The sequence below is a fragment of the Aulonocara stuartgranti genome (genome assembly GCF_965226115.1).
Source record: "Aulonocara stuartgranti genome assembly, chromosome: 3".
NCBI lineage: Eukaryota > Metazoa > Chordata > Actinopteri > Cichliformes > Cichlidae > Aulonocara > Aulonocara stuartgranti.
In genome coordinates this window covers 32,484,957-32,500,975 of record NC_138941.1, presented here as the reverse complement: position 1 = coordinate 32,500,975, position 16,019 = coordinate 32,484,957, and the positions used below count along the sequence as shown (strand labels likewise).

The window sequence follows — 16,019 nt, the reverse complement described above, 5'->3', positions numbered from 1 at the left end:
GAAAGTATACATTTCGGTATACAACTTCTTAAATGTTGATTGGTATAATTCACCTCCAGGTGGCTTTTTTTTTTTTGTTTCCTTTTTTTCCCTACATGCAGTTGACTCCTTGAAACTTCTACCCCAGGAGCTTAACTAGCCGGTGATTTGAGCCCAGTTCTACTGTGAACAAAGCACTACACACTGACTAATCTAAATCAATCATGACGCTTTAACACAGTAAAGTTTTTTTCAAATGTATTATCTTGACATTGACTTTGTTTATGGATCTTTAATGAGCCTAAGTATTCATGCTTTTGTTTTTGCCCCCTTAACCAGTACAAGATATTGAAGGCTAGCATATGTAGCTAACTTTCATTTAGGCTTTTCTTTTGTTTGTTCTTGCCTTTGTCCATCGGTGCACGTGAAATGGAAATCTCTTTACAATCCTAATGTTTGCTCAATGGGTGAAGAAAAAAAGGAGCAGATTGTCATGCTACAGTTTATCTAATGCTACTAATGAATTAAAAAAATAATAATTTAAAAGAAAAAAGGACTCATTCAGTGGTGAAAAATGACACCCTGACAGGGGGCGAGGAGAAGCTTCAACTCTGAGCACAGACAAGTTTGCAAGAAAGAAATAAGAAAATAGAAGTTCATCTGTCCTTCGCCGCGCTCCTTGCTGCTCAGGCGCGAAGCTCAAAAGAGAGTCGTCCCCATCGACCATTAAACAACATGTTTCGAAGAACACATTCATCCGCACGCTGCGCCGTTTCTCTCATTCATTAGTTCGTCCACATCACGATTCACTCACGACGTCTCAGTCAGTTCAACCAGTATGTGCTTTCAAATGTGATCACAAATTTGAGCTCAGCCGTATTTGTTGTTAAGAGTTTTAAACAGTGCATCTCATGTTTGTTTGTTTCTCCCCCCGAACTTCACAGGAGGTCATTCTTCTCAACCTACCTTCATTTCTCGTCTAGTTAAACTAATGGCATGCATAATACTTCTATATTTGGCATAAACCCATAACCCACCCACCCACCCAAACCCTCTACCCTACTCACCTGCCAGTGAAAATAACAACATATTTAAAATCCACTCTTGTTAAGCCTATGTTAAACCAGCCAAGCCGTAGTCTTGTCCCTTAATGGTTTAAGCGCTCCCCACCACCACCTGCTCACTGAAAATAAAGGGAGATCCCACAGTTTTCATTCATCTCTTGTACAGTTCTTCTTATTTGTCTTTTGTTCTCGGTGTAAAGGATCGCAAAGGGTCGGGTGAGACGGACAGCAGACAAATAGGATGGTTATGGTGGTGAGGGTGACGGAGGGGATGTAGGTCCCTGAAAGGTCCTTAAATAGTCACCGGGCAGCTAATGACCTTGTTCTCTAGCATGACACTGACCACCAGGAAGACGAAGTACAACATGAACATGATGAAGCCGAGCAGCTTGCTCATGCGCCACTTGCAGGCGGCGATGGAGATGATGACGAAGAGGAGCATGAGGAAGAGGAGCACGATTGCACAGAAGAGGCCGTTGGAGCTGACTTGCACCGGTCTCAAGCCTTTGAATAGGGACCAGAGGAGCCAGGGGAGCGGCAGTCTGCAAGTACACAAGCACACGATATGTTACAGGCTGACCACGTGAGCTGCTGAGAGCCGATAACAGCATGAAGATACGCGTCTATGTCCTGGATAAACTGACCCTTTAAATGATATATGCCTGTTTATAATTTAGTCTTTTTTCCGTCAAAGCTGCTTAACAAATATGCACGTGGTCGCCACATCTAACGCGGTACATTTGCTTTACTATCTTGTTGCTATTAGAAGAAATGATACAGGTTTAGCCACGAAACCGAACCTAATCTTGTGTAAAGACTTTGGAAATCAAAATTGCGCTGCAAAAATGTCATTACAGCCTGAAAGCCATCTTACTCCGGCCCATAGAGCCAGTAATAGTTTACTTATGATGCTACAGTAATTCAAGGCTTTGAGAGGAGTCATCGTCAGAGCAAAAAGTACTGCTTTCTCTGTGCTTCTCCTAAACATCACATACGGATCCCTACCCAGATCATGCTTGGATAACATACCCAACAGTAATGTCAAAGATGTTGGAGCCTACAGAGCTGGATACAGCCATATCACCCAGCCCCTTGCGTGCCACAATAACACTGGTGATGAGGTCAGGGATAGAGGTTCCAGCTGCTAATATAGTCAGTCCCATAATCTCCTCTGTAATCCCAATGGTCTCTCCAACCTGCAAAAAAGAAAAGAAAAAAAAGAAAGCTAAGCTTTAGGGTAAATAAAAACTAATCTTTGTTCTGGCTATTTTTAATTTCCTTGTGCTTAGAAGCTGAAGGAGGTGATAAAAGTATCTCTGACAATCTTTGTTTTAAACAAGACAGCTGTAATTATGCGTGAGTGGATGGGAATGGAGGGTTATTATAAATGTCAAGAACGAGAAATGAAGGAAAATATATTTTGTAAGGATTATTCTTATATCATTAGGCTTTTGGGCTGCTGTTATGATCACATAACATCAGTTCTTTTTACAGAGTCTTGTGTACCTGATGGGCCCACCACACCATTAGGTAGGAGAATCCTGCAATCCAGCAGATGGCACCCAGGAATGTAATGGGGAAGAACTTCTTTGATGACTGGAAAATAAAAAAAGAAGGATTGAGCAGCACACGTACACACAGACACACGCACACGGCATTCTTGTTCAGGAGAATTTAGTCGCATACCGTTTTCCTGACGTCAGGCAGCGTTAGCCACAGGGGAAGGACAATAGGCATGATCAGGAGGTAGGTGAAGCGCTTGCGGCAAGATTCAGGCCAGGACAGGCTCAGAGGCTGGTCCTCTTCTTCTTCATCCTCAGCCTGAGAGCAGAAAAAAGGGAAGGAGATACTGGTCAAAATGTATCATTTTGAAAACAATATCAGGTGAACAAGAGGGAATAACTGAAAAATAAAAACATTGGAAGTGTCCCTTTTAGCTTCATATACTCACTACCCACAGAGGCAGGGATCAGTTTGACAACACCGCTGTTATGAAGGAATTCAGAAGTCAGCAGAGATTAATCGCAGGAACTGGATGTGTGCTACCATGACTTTAAAGGGGAGCCATTCTGCTCATTTCCATGTCTCTCTTTTCATTTTGGGAATTTACCAGGGTAGTTTTGCATGACTCGTAGCTGAAAATAATATGTCTTATACTGGACCATGTTGCAACCACATCGGATCATCCTCTGTCTGAAACGAGCAGTGTGATCTCCCGGAAAGCCCACTTTCTTTTTCTTCTGATTGGCTGCCCCTCATAAACCGGCTTCGTTTGATACAGAGCAACACTCAGAGATTTGATTCAAAATATAAAGTAGAAAACAGTCTGAAGAGTGGGCACTTGGCCTCATTATTTGAAACTTTGGCCATCGCAAGAGTATGACATAAATTTAAAAAAACAAACACATAACAGGTCTACTTTAAGAGAGAGGTGGCTGTGATTTCTGAGACTCCACTGAACCTGAAGGGCTGAGTGTCAGCAGTCATCGGGGGCTCATCACTGCTGACTGGTGATGTTGGCTGCATCAGCAGATCCTTAGGGTGTGACTGGACGTGCTGCTGGAATGCCAAGTGAGACAAAAGTTGACGGCACCCTGCGATTCGCATGAAATCAGATTCCAGGAAAGATGACTAAATCATCATTTTATCTACCTTCTTACAGGCTGTCACTTAAACATCCAGGTAATAGTTAAATAGTACAACAACTAAGCTTTTTCTATTCAGAAAGATCCCAAGGTCCCTTAGCAACTAATTATAGAAGATGATAAGGAGCCAAGGGGACTTGCAGAGAACAAGTCCATGCACGCAGGCCAGACTAGAACATGTGAGTGATCTAAAATTCATCCCCTGCCCTTTTGAGAATAAATAGGTATAAAAACATGAAGTGAAGGGGTGCAGAAGATACACTGGGCAGAAAAACAAAGTAAAACAGATGCTGATAACAGATGTGATACGCTGGGTAGTAATTTTCTCAAGGAAATCATTTCAGGCCTTAACAAATTTAATCAGATCAGCTAAACAAGGCCACAGTGAAGCAGAAATCTTTAAAGATGGTTGCTGCACGAATCATGAATCATATGGCGCTTATCCTGCTGTGACAGCGACTGCTGTTGAGTATTGCCTGGTAACCTTGGTAATCAGAGCTGCCAAACAAAAGGGCTTGCATCACTTATGTTCAGCATTCTGATTTCTCCTCCTCTCCATATCCAGATGGCTGCATTGTTGTCTTTTAAAAGCTCTAAAAAGCAAAACAAAAACACCCGAAGCTTTGCAAAGATCAATTCTGGACCAAATCCACTGCTTTTAAAAGATGCAAAGATTGTTATTTTGGCTCACTGCAGAATCCAAAAACGCAGCAAAAGCTTCTTCTTATGTTCAATCACAATATTGACAGTCCACTCCACACGGTTTTGCTCTGCAGCTCTTTCATGGGCATGTTGACTGCATGCAGACTACTGTTTCTGGATGACACTGCTCACCATGAATCCAGCATTTGACTATTTATGATTTGCTTTAGTTACTTTCTATGCTAAAGTACCCCATTGAGCTGGTGCTCCCTGGTCTAACTTGGTTCCTAAATGCCAGCCCCTTGGGGGCCTTTCCTGCCCTGTGGTGGCTCAGTTGGTAACACTGCCAACTCTGTGCTTAAAGGCACTGACTTTTATCAGACACCACAGAGCTGCGAGGGGAGGCGTGACATTTGCTTTTTTTTTTTTCCTTTCTTCCTGGAGGGAAGCATTTGCTCTGGTACCCGGTGTGAGGCAACAAAGCTACAATAGTTGAAATGGTCAAAAAAGTGCAGAACAGCTGCAGCAAGGCTGGAAATGCAAATGGTGCGTTTGCATTAGTTTAACCAGAAGAAGGAAAACACTGCTGATCTGACAGGTTCGCCTCCATGGGCATCTCCAGTTAATAAATAATGCAAGTACAATAATGGAAAAAAAACACAGAGGAATTTGGTCTTCAAGTAAAATAATATCTCAGCCACAGAGTCGACAGATTATTGTTATTTTCATCAGCAGTGAATTCTGGGATCACACCTCTCTAGGCTTTTTATGTGCATGCACAGAAAGCCAGAGCAGGGATTGTTGCCAACAGATACGACATCTGTCAAATCACACACAGTATTAAAAAAAGAGTAGCTGGGGTGAAGACGGGTTGCAAAGCAGCTTGCAACTGCAACTGCAGGCAGGCTAAAGCAGCCTAAACTGCACGCCATATAGGTTATTGGGGTGTTTACGTGGATATCAGCTTCGCCGTGGGTGTGGGTCGATGTTGAAATCAGCTGATCTGAGGTGAAACGTCTAAATTTGTTGTTTTGGTTTAGGTTTTTGGGTTCAGAGTGTTCCATTGTGAGTGTTGCATTATTTTCTTGATTCAACTTTGAGTATCCAGGAATTGACAAAATGCAGCCATCTGTTTAAAACTAAGATGCTATGTGTAATTCACAAAGAAAGCCTCAAACACACACTGTGATTTGAAACTTCACACATTTCCATTCACTATTTGCCTGTCTGACAGCAGTGTCTCATTCTTCACATGAAACATTCATCTTCATAGATGCCCTAACAGCTGCAATGGCATGAATATTTTTTTTGTCCCCCACACGCACACACACAGGCTCCATCTGGATATAAAATTCTCATCCTATTTAGGAAAAGAAAAAGCAAGCAAATCTTCAAACTGAATGGTACTTCCACCCAGGAACTCCTGAACACTGTTTTTTTTTTTTTCACATCGCTTTAGTTGTGATAGAAGACGTAGGATGAGTCATGAGATCCCGTGGTTATGATTTTCTTTAGTTTTCCCGAATGTTATTTAAATAATTGATTACAGGAGCTTTATAAATATTCAAAATGTATGCTACTGAAAGCAGAAAAATCTAGAACATGTTGTTGCAGATAGACAATTGAGTGAGACATAGCTTTAATGTCACCATCAAAATTAGAACCAGATGCAGATTTTAAAATGAAAAATCTGCTGCTCAGAGAAAAATTACAGCACATGACTACTTTTCTTGGCTTGCTTCTCAAGGGTTTAGACAGTGAGTCGTGCAAAACTCTGCTGCAAATTTTAATTTGACCTTAACTATCTCCTTATTCCCCAGTCTTGGTTGCCAAGACATCCAGGAGAAATTGAACAATTAGCGTGATGGGGCCTCTGGCGGCAATATGAAGGTGTGAGCTGTTTCCAGCTACTTCCTGGCTGACACAGGCAGGTGCACTGTGCAGGATCTAAAAATAACAGCATGTAGGAATCAAGAATGCCAATAAGCATCCAGGTCTTTCAAAGTTTGTGAATCATCACCTGAAAAAAAAGGTGTTTTTAAACTCCATCTACCTGCTGTTCTGCTTCCTGCCAAACATTAATCACAAGAATATCATTTTTTTAGCATCATATCAGGTTATGATGTTATGATGTCTGTGTTTAGGAGAGGAAAATGTCAGGATCTTGAGACCATGCACTGATTTCTATAACAGAATCATGCCTGTTTTTAATGAAGTGTTTCCTGAGGATCCAAACCCATGAGATGCTCTGTAAGATGCTCTTTTTATACCCAATCGTGCTACCGAGCCGTTGCCATTTAAACTAAATAGTTTCATGTATTAGTTTTGTTTTAATTTAGTATTAGTATTTAAACTAATCAATTTAAAAATGTTTCTTCCGCTGTGGTAACGCTCACTTTTCCAGTTTTTTGCTCCATCAAATTCAAAATGAGATAATATTTTTCATTAAACTGTAAAATGTGTTAAACATTTGATATGTTTTCTATGTCCTATTGTGAATAAAATGTTGATCTCTGAGATTGGTAAATTATTACGTTATGTTTTATTTACATTTTCCAGTATTAGCTTTGTACAGTATTATTTGTGCTTTTAATCAAGTAGGACTTCATAGTATTGTGGACACCACTGTATGCAAAGCTGCTTCACATATTACACTTTATACAATATATCAGATATATACATATATTTATATAATGAACTTTATGTACATTTCATACTAAATAACTAAATAACCTAAATTAAACTATACACTCTCTCAAATACAAAACTACCGCTGATGCACCAACACTTCTGTTGTATTTTTAATAATGTAAGTCCAGAATTTAAAAAGGAAAAAAAAACAAAAACATGTTACTTCTTAGATTTTAAACTTTTCACGTGCCAGTGTTTTTTGTTTCATATTTATCTACCTTGTCTTTAAATTTTACACACAGCACGATGTTAGTAAAACTGTAATTTCGTCATGCTTATACATGCAATTTTCTTCAATATGAAAGACTTTTACAAATCTCTATGATATGAGATAAACTGGATAAAGGACTGGAAGCTTGAGGCAAGAAAAAATGCTTCTGAAAGAAAGCAGTCTGAGCCTGCATAATTGTTAACAGAATAAAAACTCTCTCCATATCATGCATTAATTGTAAAGGATAATAAAGGATAACTGGAGCTAATTTGTTCATGTGACGTTTGTGAGAATATCAACAAAATCGTTCCCATTTTTTCCCCTTTCCCCCCCCCCCAATTGCATATATATTTATGAAGAATGATTAGCCAAACCACTGATTATTACAACCAAAGCACTTTGGCTAATGCATGTCCTCCAGTTGGAGGAAACATTACAGTAATTAAAGACCACAAGCAACATCAGTTGAATGTCTCCTTGTAGTAAGTCGTCTGCCCAAAGAGACTTACAAGCTGTGTGATTTCCATCAAGCTTAGAGTTAAATATATTAGCACACAGTTCCTGTTATGTTTTCCTTTTCTCCACTATTGTTCACCCAGCTGAAACTGGCTGAACATTAGTTGGAACATTAGCAGGCTTTTGGGATTACTCTTGTTGATAGCAATTTAAAAGTTGAAAATCCAGCAGGATGACCGACACCCTCGCCTCCTCTGTCTGTTCTCCTCTCAGTGTACATATTTTGATTGGCTGCCCGGTTGCCGTCTGCTGGCTTGGCGGGTTGCTGCATCCCGCCGTCGTCGTTAATGCCAGCGATTCTGGTTCAGGTGCCGTTATGAGACTCGCTGAGCCTGGCCACACGTCAAAGACCGAGTGTGTGTTTGTGTTGACGTACGTGTGCGAGTGTGTTTGTTTCGAGCATCCAGTGGCGGGGAGCAGCAGGTGAGTGAGGAGTGTGATTACAGAACTCAGAGGGAGGAGGCGGGTCTTTGGCAGGTCTGGCTGAAGATGGAGGAACTCGCCCGAGTGCATGCTGGGAAATTATCAGCAGTAGTGACCTGTGCCATAGTTGGTGCAACCTTTGCATCAATCACACTCAAGGTGGAACACAGACACAGATGAGAGGCATAAAATATTCATAAATGCCTCTCTTACTTTGATGTTTGTCTCACAGTTTCGTTGCCTTCTCACCCAGTTAGGTGGACAGGCGACGAACTGGTATAAATAGATTTTCCACATACTGCGATTTGTGAGTGCCCTTTCATTTCTTACCGTCTCCCCCTCTTGCCCTGCTGTTCCATTCATAGGTGGGGTCACCTCCACTTCCACACTGGAGCTGTTAGGAAGGTTCTTATCTGCAGGAAAAATAATGAATTGATATAATAATAATAATGAATTTGTTTTTGACAACTCTGAAAGACAAAGTGTTCGTTTTTATGGTCTGAAGAAAAGTGGACAAATCATTTCTGCATAGCAATTCTATCCAGGTAAAATGATTCAGCTCCTTTTTTAATTATTAGGGAATCCTCACATTGTGGTAAATAAAGTAAGTAAAGTTGTTTATATAGCCCTTTTTCTTAGACATAAAAGTCACAAAGTGCTGTAAAACAACTACAACACATTTATAATATCATAGAGAACCCTGTTAAAATAGAACAAAAATAAATGAAACGCATAAAGAACAACAGAAAATGTCAGCAGAAGGCCTGATTAAACAGAAAACTGTTGTTTAGTTAAGTAAATTATGAGGTGTGATCAAAATGTTCTACGACTGCACCTGTAAAAATAACAAAAACCTGTTTTTCCAGATTTGACTGAAACTCCCTCAAAGACACACCTAATGTTCCTGCTCTGTTTAGATTGCTCTCTAGAAGCACCATTCCCAACATGCACGTATGCTTCTGTATCACCTGAACTTCATGACCTGATCTGCCACCACTTGACATGAACATTGCAACATTTTCAATGGAAGAGTTATCGGGTCTCTCAGTCTTAGCTACAGACTCTGTCTTCATAGCCACAGTTTCTCATATTGAAATTTAGAACGCTGTAACACTACAGTTGATATTTGCTCTTCATGCAAGCAGTGAAGTTGCAAATGCTCATGTGCAAGTGGTGTGAATGCATCCTCCAGGGAAGTTTCCATGTACTAGTGCAGAGCTGCACAAGAAGCTGTCCATGAAGGGGGCAGCAGTCGTTTCTGCTTTTTATGCCCAAAAAGTTGTTGAACTTTTAATAACACCTTTTTATTCCAGGTCGTCTTTTTGCCAAATAACTAACCTTTATTTCAATCAAGTAACCGACTTAGCATTTCAGTACCAACATCTGTTTCAACCCTTATTTGCTTCTTTCAGATTTCTGTTTTGTAGTCAGAAGAAAAACACATTTATGGAACTGCTGGAAAGTTAGACCTAAATGTCATATATTTATTAAAAAAAAAATGTTGTAACAACAGAAATAATGGCAAAAAGTACATCAAGGCACCCCCATGTGTGTGAACATACATGTGCATGTCTGAGGCTAACACTATCTCACCTTATCAAATGCTAGTGGCTGCTTTAAATCCATTTCAATTGAGGCCCGACTTACTTAACTTACCCTTATTAAAATACAAAGAGCCGAAAGCCATGTAATCAGATGATTAAACTATAATTGCTGTGGAAATTGCTTTAATCCAAGTATGGCTGTGATACAATTAGCAGATTCTCAGACAGATAATGTGCCTCGATACCACTTTGGTCCACCACATGACCTCCCTCCCTACCTTGCTCGCTCAGATGTGACAATATTACAACTAAAAATGTGATACCTGGACTGAGTCACAGTAAATATTCTTTTGCAACAACCTAAAAAGTGAAGTTAGCTGTGGTGACCACCAGTCGAGCACTTTGATCAAGAGGGTAATATGTTAATGTGGTGCGGTTAGCATAATTTTGCCTTGTTGATCATCAGCTATGTCTCGCTTTGATTCTCCTGCTTTGCCTCCATTGTGGCCATGAAAGTGTTTCCTCTGGCCTCCTGTTTGTTCTTTGGTCCAGCGCTCTTTGAAGTGAAAAACACAAATTACTTTTGGCAGTGACTGTGATTGATTAAATACTGCTTGAAGACAACACTTGCAATCAATTTGGCTGCTCTTGATCATGTCGTGTTTGTTTAACAACAGATGATCGTTTCAGTAGGGAATCTAATAACTACCGCACATGAGCTCGGTTATTCTAGCGATACCCGCTTCTCCTTGAAGGTCGTGAGAGGCCAAAGCTGATCAGCGATCAGTGGACAGTGCAGACCTATTCATCGCTATGTTTTTCCATCAAGGCATGCCTTTACTGCACTGAGAGCATGTTTGGGATCAAAGTCATTCTGAATAATCGTTCCACATGGAATTTCATGGTGGATTAATATTCTTTTTTGTTCAAAACTCCATAAATTTTGACAAGATCCCCAACACCACTGACTGAAATGGAACTCCAAACCATGACAGAGCCTCCACCGTGTTTTACAGCCAGCCGTTACACTCCCTGTCGTAGCTTTCTCTTGAAATCCTGACCTGTTGCCACAGATGTTGAGTTCAGTTCTTGAGTAGTTTTGCTTATCTCAGCCTTTTCTCATCATTTCCCTTCCTTAAGTATGGCTTTTTGACAGCCACCCTTCCACTTACGCCATTTCTGATAAGGCTTCAGTGAACAGTAGACAGGTCAACTGATTTTTCCCATTTCTTTAAGACATAACTTTCAAATACTGTTGATCTGCGGCTGATGGTATTTGTAGGCCTTTCACTTCGTTTGTCCTCCATCTGCCCAGGTTTCGCAAATTCTTTTAAAGGACACGCTTTCCACCATGTTCAGATATATCAAGTTTAAGCTAACAGCTCTTTGCAATTCACCTTGATGGTGCAAAAATACAATTTTATTGCTGTAAAACTGTGTTATCTTTGGCATTTTAGTAGATTCTGTTAGAGAAAAAGGGAATAAATCATGTGTTTTTGTGACAGGTTGTTAGTAACAAAGTATCTAAAGACAATGTAAAATTGTTTCTTTGTCTTATGTGTAGACACAATACTAGTTCATCGCTTGAGTTAAGATCCTGATTCATGGGATCCTTTGGAAATGGTCTTCCAAGGTCTTCCTTGGAAAGGAAAGGTCTTCCAAAGAAAAGAGACACTTTGGGAAATATCAGACCGACATAAAGACTGACATTTTTTTATTGTACGGACAATTTTGAGCCAGAAAATAAACAAAGGTATTTCCTATGATTTCATACTACTGCAATAAGATCTAAAGGATATTAAAGTTTTATTTACCTGAACGACTCGCTACTCCATTGGCCTTTTCACTATCCTCCACTTGGCATTTCTTTTTAGCAATCTTGTGCAGAATAGACGCCTTCTCTCGAAATTTACCTGCAAAGAGGAAACGAAAAGAGAAAACACAACACTGGTCAAATTCGGACCAAAGCGCCGCGTACCGTACCATCCACAAAGCCTTTCGGCCTCGTCCCAGTCAGCGCTCCTTCGTTGTCACCTTCGACCCCAGATGGGTCGCGTTTCAAAAGCACAGAACAAACAGGGTGGCGGCTTTACACAAAACTGCAGTTGCAAGAACACATAGTCAATATGACATAGCATATCATATACTGATGATTCTGCAATGTCCTGGTCCTTGGCGGAGGCGAAGCAGAGAGAATCTCTTGTGAAAAGATCTGCCTTCTGGAGCTCAGATTAAGTCCTGGTCTTGTTCGGTTCTCATTTCAGATCAAAAAGTCACAAGAGATGCCAGAGGCTAGCAGGGAACTTAAAAGCAAACAAAAGTTCGGGACGGCATGTCACAAATCACAAATTTAAAGATTCAAGAGGCTGTGTTCAAATTTTTAATCCAGGAAGCAACTAATTTGATCATTATCACAGCTAATCTCTTACTCCAAGACAAAAAAATTATCATAACTATAAATGTAGAGAATTTGAACAGATGTTTCTAAAACTGCTGGTACGTATTAGTTTGTAGATAACATTAATTGATTCTGTGAAACCATTTTGTAATGGTGTGATGCAGTGGACTGGATTGAAGCCTTGACCTTGTGGCTCATATAATTTGTGTGCATTCTTGATATTGTAAATAATGGCTCATCCAAGGCAATTTTAATCACTAGCAATAACTGAGGAGCAATAGAGTTTTGATAAAATCCCTACAGCCTGAAATCCCCCCAAAAGACCACAAATATAGCCTAGAAACAAGGAGAAATACGATTCCAGCACCAAGTTGTGCAGCTTCCAGGTCAGAGTTCAGCAGTAGTGGTTGCTCTCAGTATTTTTTTTTTTTTTTTTTACACACCAGCCTGTAATATAAGAGACTTTATCCTATGCAGCACGTACTTTCTGTGCGCATCATTAATCGTTGTGCTGTCGTGCATCCGTGCTTAATTTAACTGTGCGTGTCAATCCTTCCCTTTTCTCCTGCCTCATCCAAATCACCCGGCTGCAATCAATGCAAAAGATTTTTTTTGTTTCATTTTACAAATGCATGGCTGATTCGTCAGTGCTTGACACAGTGATGCGTCAATACGAATACTCCGCCCAGCCATGTGAACGCTGTCTGTGACCTTCTGGCAAAATCATTAACCACCCCAAGTCACCGTCGGCCGCCTTCGTGCCTCCTCTGTCTCACTCTACATTTCTCTATCACCTCGGATTTTCTCACTCATTCGTCTTTGGCAAACACCATCTTTCTCTCACTTTGTCTTTTTGTTGTTTGGCAACGCTCAGCCCCTCCCTGCCCTTCCTCCACACACATGCGCACAAATACACACACATACACTCCCGACTTTCACAAGACAGAATCACACATTCCTCTGTCTTGACGACACTCACCTTAGGCGGTCATTGTCAGTTAGTTGTCTTAGCGAGTGTGTGTTTGTGCGCGTTTATTCATGGATAAGTGGGTGTTTATTTATGGATGGGGGAGTCTGAGATCATCATCTTGTTACTTGGGCATAAAACTGACAGGGTTGTGCTTTCTGCTGTAGGTATGCAAAAGAAATGCTAAAAAAAAACAAAACACTGGCGTCATGTTTCAGATCTAACTTTGATAAAGACCTGTGAAAGCAAAGAGCCGTTACTACAGAAGCTGCAAGAAGAAGGAAGTTTATCATTTTAGATACATAATCCACAGAATCTGAGATCACCTCAGCAAGTTAGCTTTAGCAGGAATCTAGCTATTTATTTCTCTCAGTTATCACTGGTATTGTAACAAAGTATAAAGAAACTTGTTTAGGTGTTCTGATTCTTTATTTATTTAATTGTTTGTTTGTTTTAACGAATGTGCAAATTAAAGCAATTAAGTGGATCAGATAATTGGTTAATTATTCGAATGCGCAATCAGTTACCATATACCGTTGTGTCTTTTGTTGTCTGATGACATCACACCATTTCTTTTGCCTTTCCACTCCTTGAAGTATGTTGCATGTACTAGTAGAAGGCTTTCAATCCTCAGGCTGTGTAAGTGTGCATGTTAAGCTCAGTTAGTGATATGGCAAAGGTGGCAGGATTTATCTTGTGGGAAGATGTGTTTTAATTAGTGTCATGGTTATAATTTTTAGATATTGAAAAAGCACCTCCAGGCCTCAGTCACACAGGCGTAGAGACCAGTCAGTGACCCCACGGCAACCTCTGGTCACTTCAGAAAATGTGTATTCCCCAAGTTGCAGGAAAGCGGTTGTTGGAGGTTGGTGGCTGTCGCCACTCAAAAACAGGGAGCTGACTGGCGCAGTCGCTCACAGTTTGTGTGGAAGACGTCGACTTGTCTGCAAAAACTTGACATTTACTCTCAAAGCTGAAAATAAACCGAAAATGAAAAACATTCACCTTCAAAGTAAAAGCTTTGCCTTAAAACGTCAACCACAAACAATTTCAAAAGGCGACTTTGCATCACATTTTTCAGTTTCACTACAGCTTAGCAAGTAGTTTGCAAGTATCTGCAGGCAGTTTGGCGTCTTCCATGGAAACTTCTTCTCACCCTGGAAACCTACTAGCAACCAAAGCAATCACAAAGACGTTTTTGGTGTAGCATAGCAAATCTCTTTGCAATCAGTTTCACACCCGCTGGTTGTGGAATACACACTTTTTTCTAGTGACTGGTGGTTTACAGAGTTTCAATTAAGATCTCTAGACCTGCTCCAATGTGGTTTTGTGAATCAATTTCACAGGAAATACATAATTTCCCCTTGCAACTAGTGGATGCCACAAGGTTGTTGAAAGGTCTCTAGGCCTGAGTGATTGAGGTCTAAGCTCAACTAGTTACAAAGGTGGCGAGGCGATGTTGAGGAGGAGGAATATGCAAGTGCTACAGCTCTGAAGCGGAAAGATTTTAGTTAGCTGTGATGAGGAAAATTAACAAGCTTGTTGTCACCATGAACTCACCATGAGGTAAAGTTAGTATACTCAGAGGTTAAACTGGACAACATAACCAGCTTACTAGAGATTACTATAAAGTTAAATCTGGTAAGATAAAATAAAACATGAATTTTCTCAGCAGCTAACATTGTAACGCAACACATTACCCTTTAATGACAGTGATATTCAAAACTAATAAATTGCTTTTAAAAGTAAAGCTACCAAATGCAGTTTATAACAATTTTTTTGCCATTTCCACCTTATTTATTGTTATTTGGAAACAGAGCTTTTACTTAATATGGTTACATTTTTTGATTTTTTTTTTAACGCAAATTTTAAAAATGTGTTTTTCTGTCACTTTGTTTTAGCATAAAAGCACAAATATCAAAAATAACACTCCACCCAAATTATAAATATGTGATTGCTATGTATGGGAAATGTATGTATTGCCATCTTAAAGGAATTTAAAAAAAAAACAAAAAAAAAAAACACAGTTAATGTTTAGTTAAATTCTTTAACTTAAAAAATATTTAACAACAAAAAGACCAGTTTGTGAAGTGTGGGTTAAAAAACGTTGTCATTTCTGCCTGTTACACAACCACTGGGTGGATTAGTCACTCCAGTTTGCCAAATTCAGAAACGTTGCTTCTGGTGCAAGTGTAACCTCGAAGTAAGTGCTGGGGAATGGATGATGTGCTGTATTGCTCAGAGACGCAGATGGGTAACAGGGAAAAACAAGCAAAGACGAGAAAACATTAAAAAGACCTTGTGTGTTTTCTGAATGCAATATTGGCCGTGTAAGTGTGCGTTTGTAGTTAAACCAGCCTGCATTATGCATGTCTTAATTTACACAACGTCAAACAAAAGAAGCAAATTTAGAAATTTTCAGAAAATACCTAATAAATAAAATGTCATAATAACACTACACACAGTAACACACAATATGTATGTACATATTCGTAGGGGAAAAAATATAAAAATATGCCAAAAACCAAAAATGGGAACAAAAAGTACAATAAAAAAAAAAAAAAATGGCATGGCTACTATGATTTGCACTTATGCCAGTGAAATCTCAGCGAGATTATCAACTTAAAGCAAAATTATGCAAACTGTGTATCACAGGCAAAAAAATAAATAAATAATAATGGGGCTGGATGTGTTGCTTCGTGATGAAGATGGGGGAGTATAAAAACAAGAGGGATGATAGAAGCTGTCTCAAAGAATCAAGTAATGAAAACTTTCAGGCTTACCTTCCTCAGTCATTGAGTGATAATATTTTAGTTTCCCATAAGTCCCAAGCTCTACAACATCACAGCAAAAGACAAGGGTAAGGCAACAAACACACAGAGAAAAGGAAAAGAGTGAACATGACAGAACAAGACAGATCTGCTGGTTCTACTCACATC

General features: G+C 39.8%; 1 protein-coding gene across 5 annotated transcripts in view; it reads right to left on the bottom strand.

The window, feature by feature from the left end:
• Positions 1 to 1,036: 1,036 nt before the first annotated feature.
• Positions 1,037 to 16,019, bottom strand: part of LOC309704000 (solute carrier family 24 member 2) — a 44,846-nt gene continuing 29,863 nt past the window's right edge. For all 5 annotated transcript variants that reach the window (XM_082528948.1, XM_082528947.1, XM_082528949.1 and 2 more), the window contains 6 exons: positions 11,530 to 11,628; positions 8,502 to 8,584; positions 2,730 to 2,864; positions 2,550 to 2,639; positions 2,073 to 2,239; positions 1,037 to 1,585 (listed from right to left, as the gene is read on the bottom strand). In XM_082528948.1, the coding sequence (XP_082385074.1) occupies positions 1,336 to 1,585; positions 2,073 to 2,239; positions 2,550 to 2,639; positions 2,730 to 2,864; positions 8,502 to 8,584; positions 11,530 to 11,628 (824 nt within the window). In that variant the 3' untranslated portion in view covers positions 1,037 to 1,335. The remainder of the gene's footprint in view (positions 1,586 to 2,072; positions 2,240 to 2,549; positions 2,640 to 2,729; positions 2,865 to 8,501; positions 8,585 to 11,529; positions 11,629 to 16,019) is intronic.